At 52.3% G+C, this 12,358-nt stretch overlaps 2 protein-coding genes across 2 annotated transcripts in view; one reads left to right on the top strand and one right to left on the bottom strand.

Annotated features, from left to right (window-relative positions):
- Window positions 1-9,112, top strand: part of MYH7B (myosin heavy chain 7B) — a 33,612-nt gene extending 24,500 nt beyond the window's left edge. The window contains exons 28-42 of the mRNA XM_058035974.1: window positions 958-1,347; window positions 2,739-2,865; window positions 3,584-3,702; window positions 3,881-4,077; window positions 5,250-5,599; window positions 6,030-6,154; window positions 6,425-6,540; window positions 6,703-6,895; window positions 6,973-7,176; window positions 7,274-7,399; window positions 7,508-7,678; window positions 7,960-8,064; window positions 8,435-8,530; window positions 8,665-8,802; window positions 9,002-9,112. Coding sequence (XP_057891957.1) covers window positions 958-1,347; window positions 2,739-2,865; window positions 3,584-3,702; window positions 3,881-4,077; window positions 5,250-5,599; window positions 6,030-6,154; window positions 6,425-6,540; window positions 6,703-6,895; window positions 6,973-7,176; window positions 7,274-7,399; window positions 7,508-7,678; window positions 7,960-8,064; window positions 8,435-8,530; window positions 8,665-8,802; window positions 9,002-9,007 — 2,463 coding nt within the window. The 3' untranslated portion in view covers window positions 9,008-9,112. The remainder of the gene's footprint in view (window positions 1-957; window positions 1,348-2,738; window positions 2,866-3,583; window positions 3,703-3,880; window positions 4,078-5,249; window positions 5,600-6,029; window positions 6,155-6,424; window positions 6,541-6,702; window positions 6,896-6,972; window positions 7,177-7,273; window positions 7,400-7,507; window positions 7,679-7,959; window positions 8,065-8,434; window positions 8,531-8,664; window positions 8,803-9,001) is intronic.
- An 877-nt stretch (window positions 9,113-9,989) lies between these two features.
- The window catches only part of TRPC4AP (transient receptor potential cation channel subfamily C member 4 associated protein), a 39,918-nt gene continuing 37,549 nt past the window's right edge, over window positions 9,990-12,358 (bottom strand). The window contains exon 21 of the mRNA XM_058036579.1: window positions 9,990-11,918. Within this exon, the coding sequence (XP_057892562.1) occupies window positions 11,781-11,918 (138 nt within the window). The 3' untranslated portion in view covers window positions 9,990-11,780. The remainder of the gene's footprint in view (window positions 11,919-12,358) is intronic.

Here is a 12,358-nt window from a genome sequence, read left to right on the forward strand (position 1 = left end):
CTGAGCACAGGGACATCTCCCTGGAAAAAGCTGGCATGGGTAGCAGGAGCCAAACCCTCTGCCAGAACATGATGGGTTGAAAATTAAAGAAAGAGCTATTGAGGTGAACACTATCACCAGCCTGAGGAACAGCTTCCAGATCTAGTTCTCTGTCCAAAATAAAACCTGTAATCCAGTAACCAAACTCTGAAAATCCAAATCTAGGTCACTGGGCTTCTTCCTATCTGAGACAGGTCTCCACAATCATGAATGTTCCCATGAAAAGAAGCTAGTGCCAGCTGCATCCTGATGGCAGGGACAGAGGAGAGCAGGAGCTCCAAACATGCTACCAAGGAGCACCTGCCTCCCAAAACAGCCCAAGACTGGTGGGTTTTTGCCTCCCATCATCATCAGAGATGCTGCTCCACTGTGGAGAGCAGAGATGCTATATAGGCATGTGGGGTGACAAAACTATCCTTTGTCTCCTTAAAAAGGAAAAAGCCCATATTAGGTAGATTTTTTATCTAATCTCCTTGATTAGGTAAAAAGACACCTCATAGGACCTGGGGAACTTCACCTCAAAGTTAAGGATAGCCAGTTGGACAGGAGCCAAAAAGTTCCACCTGGGCAATTACTAGAAATAGAAGAGAACAAAGAAACTAATGGCTTTTGTGGGGTGTTTTACCAGGAGCAAGAACCTCTTGCACCTGGATTGGTTTTTCTCTGTAAAGAGTTTTGTTATTTTGCCTTTTATTAAAACTTTTCTGTTTCCAACACTACCACAGAACCATCCAGCTGATTTTATGCCTTCTAAGGTAGCTGAGCTATCTCGGGTGTGATACAAATCTCCAAGATATAAATCTCCAGCATTGATATATGGTCTCTTTGAGCTGGACAAGACCTAGCTCAAGGAGACCATATATCAATGCTGGATCTTCACCCATATCTCGGATCACCTGCCCATTCCTGTGTGTGCAGGCACGCGTGGAGGAGCTGGAGGAGGAGCTGGAGGCCGAGCGAGCCGCGCGGGCCAAGGTGGAGAAGCAGCGCGCGGAGGCGTCGCGGGAGCTGGAGGAGCTGAGCGAGCGGCTGGAGGAGGCGGGCGGCAGCACGGCCACGCAGCTGGAGCTCAGCAAGAAGAGGGAGGCCGAGTTCCTGAAGCTGAGGAGGGACCTGGAGGAGGCCACGCTGCAGCACGAGGCCACGGCGGCCGCGCTCAGGAAGAAGCACGCGGACAGCGTGGCCGAGCTGGGCGAGCGCATCGACGGCCTGCAGCGCGTCAAGCAGAAACTGGAGAAGGAGAAGAGCGAGATGAAGATGGAGATTGATGATCTCTCCTCCAACGTTGAGTACATCACCAAGAGCAAGGTGGGTCCTTGTGAAAAACGCCAGTCGCTTGTTTTAAAAATTGTACAAGTTTAATAGTAATAAAATGGTTATAAAATTAGCAATATAATTAGGGTAATAAAATTTTTGGACAATTTGGATTAGGATAATATGAGACAATAAAAACAAAGAGTTATGGACATCCAGGTACCCTTTTCTGGGCAACATAAGCCTGAAAAAGGACTCATGTTAAGAGAGGATTGAGCCTTAAAAACAATAATCTGTTGTATATTCATACATCTCATCCATGATGCATAAATTCCATTCAAACACAGGATTCTGTCTGGTCATCGTCATCTTCTTCCTCTTAATCCTAACTTGGCTGAGCAAGGTGGGAAGAAGTTAATTTCTTCTGATAAGGGAGAATTAATTCTCTTTCTCTGAAAGATTTAGGTGTCCTGTGGCTGCTATCTCAGTGCGAGTCCTTTCTTCAGAAAAAAAGTATCATACATAGCATTGTTTCTATTTTAACCTTATGTTCTAAACTAAAACTATATTTAACACACCACTTAAGAAAATTAACACAGCATAACTTTCTAACATAATACATATAATATTCATTTTCATATTTGTGAAAAGCCAATAATAAAATACACATTTTTCACAGTCCTGGTTCTCCACAGGGCTGGTTGGTCTTTCCTGTGGACATCAGTGCAACTGAGTGCTGTGGTGGTGTTCTCAGGGATCCCAGGATGAGGGAAGAGATGAGAATCTTGACTCCATGTTTCAGAAGGCTGATCTGTTATTTTATGATATATATTAAAAGAAAATGATATATTAACACTATACTAAAATAATAGAAGAAAGGATTTCATCAGAAGGCTTGAAAGACATAGAAAGGAATGATAACAAAAGCTCGTGACTCTCAGACTCTGAGCCAGCTGACTGTGATTGGCCATGAATTACAAACAAGCACATGAGACCAATCAAAGATGCACCTGGTGCATTCCATAGCAGCAGATAACCATTGTTTACATTTGGTTTCTGAGGCCTTTCAGCTTCTCAGGAGAAATGATCCTAGCAAAAGGATTTTTCATAAAATACGTCTGTGACAGGGTGCAGCGTGACCAGCACAGCCACGTCCACGGGGTGGTGTTGCTTTGCCATGACCAAGTCCTGTTTGACCTGCAGCTTGTCCCTATGTCACTACAGGATGCTTTACTTGTCCTAGTCAAGTCTGGAGGCTCTGGGAAGGCATTTCCTGGGCAGCTTGACTGCAGAGAGCCGCTGTTAGCTTGGCAGCGAGCTCTGCCAGGCTCCTGCTCTCTGCCTTGTGTTCCTGTAGGATCCACTGAGCAGGGCAGGGTATCCCATGGTGGGAGATGGTGCTCTGTGCAGAGCTGAGCTCAGCCAGGCTGTGCTTGGTGCTGCAGGCCAACGCAGAGAAGCTGTGCCGCACCTACGAGGACCAGCTGAACGAGGCCAAGGCCAGAGTGGACGAGCTGCAGCGGCAGCTGACGGACGTGAACGCGCAGCGGGGCCGGCTGCAGACTGAGAACGGTGAGCGAGCGAAAACCAGGGGCACCCATCTGCCTCAGAGTGCTCTGACCTGGCTGGGAGTGGGGTTCAGCCAGGCTGGGGAGTGGGGTTCAGCCAGGCAAGCTGTCCTCTGTGACCGTGTTCACAGGAGTCCAAGAATGGGGGAAGAGACGAGGATCTGACTCCATGTTTCAGAAGGCTGATTTATTATTTTATGATATATATTACATTAAATCTATACTAAAAGAATAGAAGAAAGGATTTCATCACAAGGCTAGCTAAGAATAGAAAAGAAAGAATGATAACAAAGGCTCTGTCTCAGACATAGAGTCTGAGCTAGCTGACTGTGATTGGCCATTAATTAGAAACAACTCTATGAGACCAATCACAGATGCACCTGTTGCATTCTACAGCAGCAGATAACCATTGTTTACATTTTGTTCCTGAGGCCTCTAAGCTTCTCAGGAGGAAAAGTCCTAAGGAAAGGATTTTTCCTAAGGAAAGGATTTTTCATAAAAGATGTTTGTGACAGTCGTCCTCCTCCCATGGAGGGAAAAACTAGGTGTACCTCAGGAGGGATTCCTCGCTGGCATCCTTTGCCTTTAACTGGGTGCACCTCTGCCTAGCTTGCTCTGTGTGTGGGGACAGCTGGAGGCCACAGGCTCTGGGAGAGTGTGGGCTAGTGCAGAGTGCAGCCCTACAGCCCTGAAATAGCTGTTTTGGCTGTGTTTGAACCCAGGGGAGCTCACCCGACTGCTGGAGGAGAAGGAGTCCTTCATCAACCAGCTGAGCCGTGGCAAGGTCTCCTTCACACAGAGCATTGAGGAACTCAAGAGGCAGCTGGAGGAAGAGACCAAGGTGAGGTTTCAGGGCATGGTTGGTCTCTGAGTGACACTGTGAGGGAGGTGGGGCATACCCTGCACGCAGGGCAGCTCTTCGCCTGGGAAGAACAGAAGTTCCCTGCTGCTGCTGCCAGTCCAGGTGCCATGGGCAGTGTCCTGGAGCCCAGAATCAGCTGCTGCTCTCTCTCCCTCAGGGCAAGAACGCCCTGGCCCACGCCCTGCAGGCCTCCCGGCACGACTGCGACCTGCTGCGGGAGCAGTACGAGGAGGAGGGCGAGGCCAAGAGCGAGCTCCAGAGGAACTTGTCCAAAGCCAACGCTGAGGTGGCCCAGTGGAGAACCAAGTACGAGACTGATGCCATCCAGAGGACTGAGGAGCTGGAGGAAGCCAAGTAAGTCCCATGGCACAAGTCAGCTCCTTGTAGGTGGTGGCTTTCTGTTCAGCAGTGGGGCTCTCCCAGACCTAGGGTGACATAGCATGCTCCTGCCTATTGTAAAATTAGGGCACCCCTGATGAAGGAGGAGAAAATTATACTTTTGACTCTATGTTCTTAGAAGGTTAATTTATTGCTTTATTATATTATATTATTCTATATTACATTACATCTAAACTGAATCTGCTAAGTACTCAACTCCATTTTACTGCACAGCATCTCGTGACTGTCAGCTGACAGTCCTGACACATGCACACATATGTGGTGTTTGTGAGGTCCCTAGGATGAAGTGAGAGATGAGAATCTGACTCCAGGTTCTCAGATGGCTAATTTATTATTTTATGATATTATATATACATAATTATATATATATTATGATAATATAACATAATGTAACATTATATTATGTATATATCATAATATATGCATATATTAAATATATTATATATATTATATATATATTATATATATATATTTATATATACATATATAAATATATAATATATAATTATAATAAATATATAATGTATTTTTTATATATAATATAATAACATATTACATTACATTACATTACATTATATTATGCTATACTAAAACTATACTAAAGAAAGAGAAAGAATACATCAGAACGCTAGAAAAGAATGAATAATAAAAACTCGGCACTCCTCAGAGCCTCGACACAGCTGGACCATGATTGGTCATTAAATTAGAACAATTCACATGTTTGGACAAACAATCTCCAGACCACATTCCAGAGCAGCAAAACATGGAGAAGTTGAGGGTTCTCATCTTGCCTGGAGAAGGGATTTTTCAGAAACTATGACAGTGACACACATGAATTTAATTGATCAGTGAATTAAAACTCTTACACTAGAATCTAATTACTAATTCCCTTCAGGTAAACAATCTTTCACAATGTTGTTCACAATTCTACTTGTGAACAACACAGGTGCAGCGAATGAGATAAGAGCTATTTTTCTTTTCTCTGAGCTTCAGAGAACATGAGTCTCAGAATATCTTCGGGGAGCTGTGCCTTGCGTTTCTCTGTGAGGAGAAACGTGGTGAGGGCCAGAGTCTGTGGGGCAGGGTGTCACTGGGGCAGGGCACGCTCACCGCGGTGCCGTGGGCAGGAAGAAGCTGGCCACGCGGCTGCAGGAGGCAGAGGAGGCCGTGGAGGCCGCCCACGCCAAGTGCTCCTCGCTGGAGAAGACCAAGCACCGGCTGCAGACCGAGATCGAGGACCTGTCGGTGGAGCTGGAGCGCGCCAACTCGGCCTGCGCCGCCCTGGACAAGAAGCAGAGGAACTTTGACAGGATCCTGGCAGAGTGGAGGCAGAAGCACGAGGAGAGCCAGGTGGAGCTGGAGGCGTCGCAGAAGGAGGCGCGCAGCCTGAGCACGGAGCTCTTCAAGCTCAAGAACGCCTACGAGGAGTCCCTGGACAACCTGGAGACTCTTAAGAGGGAGAACAAGAACCTGCAGGGTAGGGCTGGGCTCAGGCACTCCCCTGGCTTCTGCCCTTTCCTCAGACACGTGGGATTGGGTCCCTTGTTGGCCAGGAGAGGCTTTGCTGCTCAGCACATCCGCTGGGGGAGTGCAGCAGCCCTGCTGGGATGCCAGCATGTGTCCTGCCCTCATGCTGGGCACACTCTGGGAGGATTGGCACAGCCACTTGGCTCCTGTCCCCAGATGGGTCCTGTCCCCAAATGGTGCTGCCAAGTGCCATGATGCTGCCTTGGGGGTGTTGCTGTTGGACAAACAGGTCTCCCAGAAATGTTCCCAAGCACTGCCTTGGTTGCTCTTTGAGGGTCTGAGGGACATCAGCTGAGCCTGGGCAGGGGGATGGGGACGTCACTTGCACAGGGCTGGTCCCACAAACTCCTTCCTGACCAAACTCCTCCTGTCCCTGGCAGAGGAAATTGCTGATTTGACTGACCAGATCAGTCTGGGAGGCAAAACCATCCATGAGCTGGAGAAGGTGAAGAAAGTGCTGGAAAGTGAGAAGAGCGATATCCAGGCAGCTCTGGAGGAGGCTGAGGTGAGTCCTTGTTTCCCATGTGTTCCTGCTGTCCCTAGGAGCCACTGGCCCACCCTGCAGCTCTGGTTGTGTGGGGTGACAGTCCTGAGCCAGGCTGTGACCCCTGGCAATCCCATTCAGGAGGGTCCTGCAACCACTGCAGGCCCTGGGGTGGCTCCTCCTGCTCTGCCCCTCATAGCAATGGGCTGGGGGACAAAGCCAGGGTGGGATGGGTGGCTGGGGAGAACCCCCTTCCCAGGAACCACCTTCCCATGGCTGAGGTGTCTCTAGGGAGCCCTGGAGCACGAGGAGAGCAAGACCCTGCGCATCCAGCTGGAGCTGAACCAGATCAAGGCTGACATGGACAGGAAGCTGGCAGAGAAAGACGAGGAGTTTGAGAACCTGAGGTGTGTGGGGTGAGGGGACAGGCTGGGACGTGGCTGCAGGGGCAGAGCTGGCAGGGCTGGGTGTCCCCAGGGGATGTTTCTGCAGGAGCAGAGCTGGCACTGTGGCCCTGGCAGGGCTGGGTGTCCCCAGGGGACGTGGCTGATGCACGCCCTGTCCTGCAGGCGCAACCACCAGCGCGCCATGGACTCCATGCAGGCCTCGCTGGACGCAGAGGCCCGGGCCAAGAACGAGGCTGTGAGGCTGAGGAAGAAGATGGAGGGGGACCTGAACGAGATGGAGATCCAGCTGAACCACGCCAACCGCCAGGCTGCCGAGTTCCAGCAGCTGGGCCGCCAGCTCCAGGCCCAGATCAAGGTTGGGACAGACCGAGTGCCGTCCCTGCTGCCAGCCCGGCTCCTGGCTGTCCCCAGTGACCCCACGCTGCCCCACAGGACCTGCAGATGGAGCTGGATGACACCCAGCGCCACAACGATGACCTGAAGGAGCAGGTGGGGGCCCTGGAGCGCCGCAGCAACCTGCTGCTGGCAGAGGTGGAGGAGCTGCGGGCGGCGCTGGAGCAGGCCGAGAGGAGCAGGAAGCTGGCAGAGCAGGAGCTGCTGGAAGCCACCGAGAGGGTCACCCTGCTCCACTCCCAGGTGAGGAGGCACTGCCAAGCCCCTGCCTGCACTGGTGAGTCTGTCCAGCCATGGTGAGTGACCAGCCCTGGTCACACTGAGCCTGCTCTCTGTGCAGAACATGGGGCTGATCAACCAGAAGAAGAAGCTGGAGGCAGATGTCTCCCAGCTGAGTGGTGAGGTGGAGGATGCGGTGCAGGAGTGTCGCAACGCCGAGGAGAAGGCAAAGAAAGCCATCACAGATGTAAGAGAGTGGTGGGGACTGCTGTGTGGGTCTCACACCTGCACTGAGCCCTGGTCTGGCAGGGCTGCCTGGCCCTGAGGTGATGTCCCCCTGCTCTTGGCCTTGCAGGCTGCCATGATGGCAGAAGAGCTGAAGAAGGAGCAGGACACGAGCGCACACCTGGAGCGCATGAAGAAGAACATGGAGCAGACCATCAAGGACCTGCAGATGCGCCTGGACGAGGCAGAGCAGATTGCCCTCAAGGGGGGCAAGAAGCAGATCCAGAAGCTGGAGGCCAGGGTGAGACAGTGGGGGCAGATCCCTGGCTGTGTTCTTCAGGAGCCAACCCCTGGGGCTGCCCCAGTCCCTGTGGCACCATCTCTCTGCCCCATCTCTCTGAGGACAGGTGGTGCCTCTGGGGGATCAAGGGACAGTCCCCAAGGCCCTGCCAGGCTGGGCCCAGCTCAGGATGTTTTTAGCCTCTACTGTGGCTTCTCTGAGCTGGGAAAGTGCCTTGGCTTTAGCTGGGCTAGTGCTGGTGCTTGGGAGCCAAGTGCTGAGCCAGTCTGTGCCCCCTACAGGTGCGGGAGCTGGAGGGAGAGCTGGATGGAGAGCAGAAGAAGATGGCAGAGGCCCAGAAGGGCATTCGCAAGTACGAGCGCAGGATCAAGGAGCTGAGCTACCAGGTACAGCAGCTCTGGGCACAGGTGCAGCCCTGGTCCCACAGCAGCTGGCACAAATCCTCTTTGCTTGGCCTCTGTTACTCCAGAACCCATCCACAAAGCCCAGCCTAGCCGGGCTGCTTCTGGGTTCTGTGTGGGCAATGACAACTGCACAAACTTCTCCATGTCACAACTGGGTCCTTCTGCCCATTTCCCAGCACCTCCTGAGCTGGGTGATGGGACACACGGGGGGAGCAAGGGACGGGTGTTTTGGCACCAGGCTGGGTTGATGGGGCAGGTTGGTGCTGTGTTTGTGACCTGGCACCACTGGGACAGATAAAGGTGGAGGTGAGGGGCTGCTGGGGTCTGCCTAAGGAAGCTGGGGCACTTGCAGGCTGAGGAGGACCGGAAGAACCTGGCTCGGATGCAGGACCTGATAGACAAGCTGCAGAGCAAGGTCAAGAGCTACAAGCGCCAGTTTGAGGAGGCAGTAAGTGCCCAGCACCGCTCTGGGATGGGGGAGAGGGCTGTCCCTCCCTGGGACTGCCTCCATGGCAGCAATGTGGGGAGCTCATCGCTGTGCCCTGTGCCCCATGCACCCTCCCCTTCCCTGTCCCTGCCCAGGAGCAGCAGGCCAACTCCAACCTGGTCAAGTACCGCAAGGTGCAGCACGAGCTGGACGACGCCGAGGAACGCGCCGACATCGCCGAGAGCCAGGTCAACAAACTGCGTGCCCGCAGCAGGGACGTGGTCATCTCCAAGGTGGGCACCCCTGCAATGGGAGTGTGGGGAGCTGGGCACGGCTCCTGCCAGCCTGGAGCCAGGGCAGGGACCACAGGCACAGCCACACCAGCTGAGGCACTGCTGCCTCACTGCCCGCTGACTGCGGGGCTGAAGGGTGGCAGTGCTCTGTGCCTCCAGATCCCTCCTCTCACCAAAGCCCTTTGGGGATTTTTTCCAGCATTAGGAGCCTGGCTGTCCTGTCGTGTTCCAGCTGCTGCTGTAGGTTGGAGGCAAGTGGCTGCAACAGTCACTGTCAGCTTTGCTTTGCATAAATAAACGTAGATTACCAGGACAGGCTGTGTTGTGTGTCACAGGGTAACCAGGGCCTGGCCTCTGCCCCTGGAGCATCTTCAGAGGGAGGCACAGGCAGCAGAGAAGCTCAGTCCTCTCTCTCCCAGCTCTATGGCCCTGGCTTGGGATGGGTTTTGGGAAAAGAGCCCTTTCCTCACACCTCCCCACCAGAACACATCTAACTGCAGGGGACCAGAACTGAGACAGACCTCAGCCACTACTCCTGAATACATAAAGCCCCCTATTACAGCCCTGGAGGGGGTTATGGCTTTGGCAAAGGCACTGGAAAGAAAAGACACCTCCACTCATTTCTTTAAAATAGATTTCTTTAATAGTTTCCATTTAATATGATTATTTGCAGTTAGCAAATCGGCATTAATCAGGGCAGCACGAAGCGAACCTCAGCAATCCACGGGGACACTTCAGAGGTATTTGTTAGTGCCAGGGGTCCCACCTCCCTCCCAGCCCACCTCCATGGGTCTGGTCCCTCTCACCATGAGGGTGTTGTGGCATCTGGCATGGACAGACATCCCAAAGGAACATGGCCCCAGCTGGGATTTGCCTGTGACCCTCAGTGCCCTGGGGCAGAGCCTTTTCCTGGAGCCCAGCGTGCTCCACCCCTGCAGGAGCTGCCAGGGGTTTCTGCCCTGTGCCCTTCTCAATCATCCCAAAAGCAAAGCCCAGCCTGTGCTGCCAGGCCTGGGAGGACCCCCAGAGATGGTGTGGGCTCAGCTCAGCTTCCCCCAGGCCCAGGGGCAAGGCCAGAGGCAGCTGGGCCCCAAACTGTCCTTGACACACAGAGGGGAGTGAGACTGCAGGGTTACAGCAGCGATCAGTGGATGCACCCATTAACTACACTGTGGAAAAGGCATCCCTTAACTTAAAAGCCTTTTAATTTGAAGCATTTATTTGAAGTGTACATCTATTACAGTTAAGAAGAAGCAAAGATACACCAAAAACACAAATACCCAAGAACAAAAAAAGTACAGATGAGAAAGAAATGAGCTGAGGGGAGGGAGGGAAGGGGCAGGGTGGGGGTGACCTGGTGAGGAACAGAGGTGAAGCTGCCATGGCAAGAAGCTCCCCAGGGTACCCTCACCAGAGCAGAGTGCAGCTCCCAGGAAGGGACACCAGGAGCTCCTGCAAGGCTCCAGCTTCATGCACAAGCTCAGCAGCTCTGGCCACCCTGTGAGCCCACAGCAGGACACCGAGGAGTGGGAGAAGAGAAAGGAGGAAGGGAGATGCTCAGAGACAAGTCCTACTCCTGGGGCTGGAGCCTCCTTCAATCCTCCAGCCCCAGCACAGGGAGCCTCAGGGTGGGTTTCATGCTGCTGGCAACAACGAGACAAAAGGCTGCAGCTCTGGGACATCCTCACCCCTCTGAAGCCTGGACAGAGCTGAAGTCATCTCGTCAAATAAATTAGAAAATGTTAAAAAAATTCAGATGTTGTTTCAAAACTGATTTCTTCTAGCTGTAGCTGCAAGACATGTTTCTGACTTAAATGTAGTGGCTTAAGTGTAGTTTATCTCATTCCTGGGTATTGGAATGTGTTGGAGCAACATGGTGTTGGTGAGCAGGCAGGGCAATCAAGACTGCCAAAACCCCATTCCCCCTTCCCAACATATCCTACAAAGTTACTTTCAACCAGGAGTGTTTATTCCCAGCATTTAACACATTCTGATTAAAACAGATCCAGGAAAAAACAGACATCTCCAGTACATATTGCACTTTCAAGATTAATGTGTGTGTTGATATTAAGGGCTGAAAGCAGAGACTGACATAAGACTTCCAGGCATAGCAGGTTAACATCAAGAGCAATGGTCCTGAAAAGGATTTTAAAACCAGATTAGTTACCCAAGAAGGGACAAGCCGCAAGTTTAAAAAATTAGTACATTTTAATGCTAGTGCTCCGTGAAAAAAACCAACCCCTGTTGCAATTCCACCACTGCTGAAATGTCTCTGTTCTCCAGCACTGCAAACGCCTCCGGATGGGAAGGATGTGCAGGAAGGACAGCAGGAGCAGAGGTTCTCTCCTAATGCAGATAGATTTAGTACCAAATGATCCAAAAGGCGATGGTAAAGAGGTGACTGGAGCTGGGGCTCTCAGGAATTAAAAGCACACACACGCACACACACTCATGCTCTAACCAAGCCCAAAGGCCTGATTCTAAAGCCCGGCGGAAGAGTTAACACCTGCAGGGAGTCCTCGTGGTGGCTCTGCACGTGGCTGGTGCTGGGGTCCTGCTCAGATGGGCTCCTTGGACCTCACACTTGGAGGGCAATTGCTGTGCTTTTCAACTTGCTCGTCCTGGCAGCCCTGACAGAGCCACCCCTCAACCGGCACATACAGAGAAGAGAACCCTCACGTCAGCAAAACCCCTTCTGCCAGCCTTGCCGGACTGGGAGAGAGGAGAAAAAAAAATAATACAGGCTGGTTTGTGCAGGTGATTATTTTTATCCCAGAACAACTGGAAGATACATCCCTGAATGTGTTGCCCAGAGAGCTGTCCGAGTCTCAGAGGTCAGAGCTGGGGGCCGGCAGGGGCGGGGGTGGGACGACGCTCCGCAGCTCCGAGCTGCACACACACACTACACAGCGTATCCCTGAAAATCCCCGGGCTGGGAGGGACCCTCCGAGCTGCCCATCACAAGCTGGAGGTGGCAATTACTCCTCGGAGAAGTCTCTGTCAATGTCCATGTACGCCTCGTCGATGTAGCTGACTATGGCACAGGGGGACGTCCGGTCAGGACTGAGCAGTATCGAAACAGTCTCTTTCCAGTAGGTAAAACTAATACAGGAGCTCTGTGGGCACAGACAACAGGGGGTCAGTGCAGGCCACAGCAGGGAACACCTCCCAAAGCTGAGAATCACTCCCTGTTCAGCCTGAGCTGCCCAGCCCCACAGTGTGACCAGCACTTTGGGTTGCCCAACCTGCCCTCCCTCCCTGGGTTTTGAACAACTACACCCTCTACACTCTCCAGATGCAGACACGGACTCCCAGTGCCTCTGGCAGCTGCTAAGAGCAGCACAGGGTGACTCCAGCCTGCCTGGACCAGTATAACCATAATCCAAACTTCTCCTCTGCTGTTCAGTCCAAACACAAACTGGTACCCTGTAGTGCCACAGATAAGCCAATGCTGGAAGTAGCTCCTGCTCCTGAGAGCACAAAAATCAACACACTTCCTGCTCACACCCCTCCTGCATTATTCCCTCAAAGCCAAAAGGCCACCCCAGCAGCCCAA

The sequence above is a fragment of the Melospiza georgiana genome, chromosome 17, assembly GCF_028018845.1.
Source record: "Melospiza georgiana isolate bMelGeo1 chromosome 17, bMelGeo1.pri, whole genome shotgun sequence".
Lineage (NCBI taxonomy): Eukaryota > Metazoa > Chordata > Aves > Passeriformes > Passerellidae > Melospiza > Melospiza georgiana.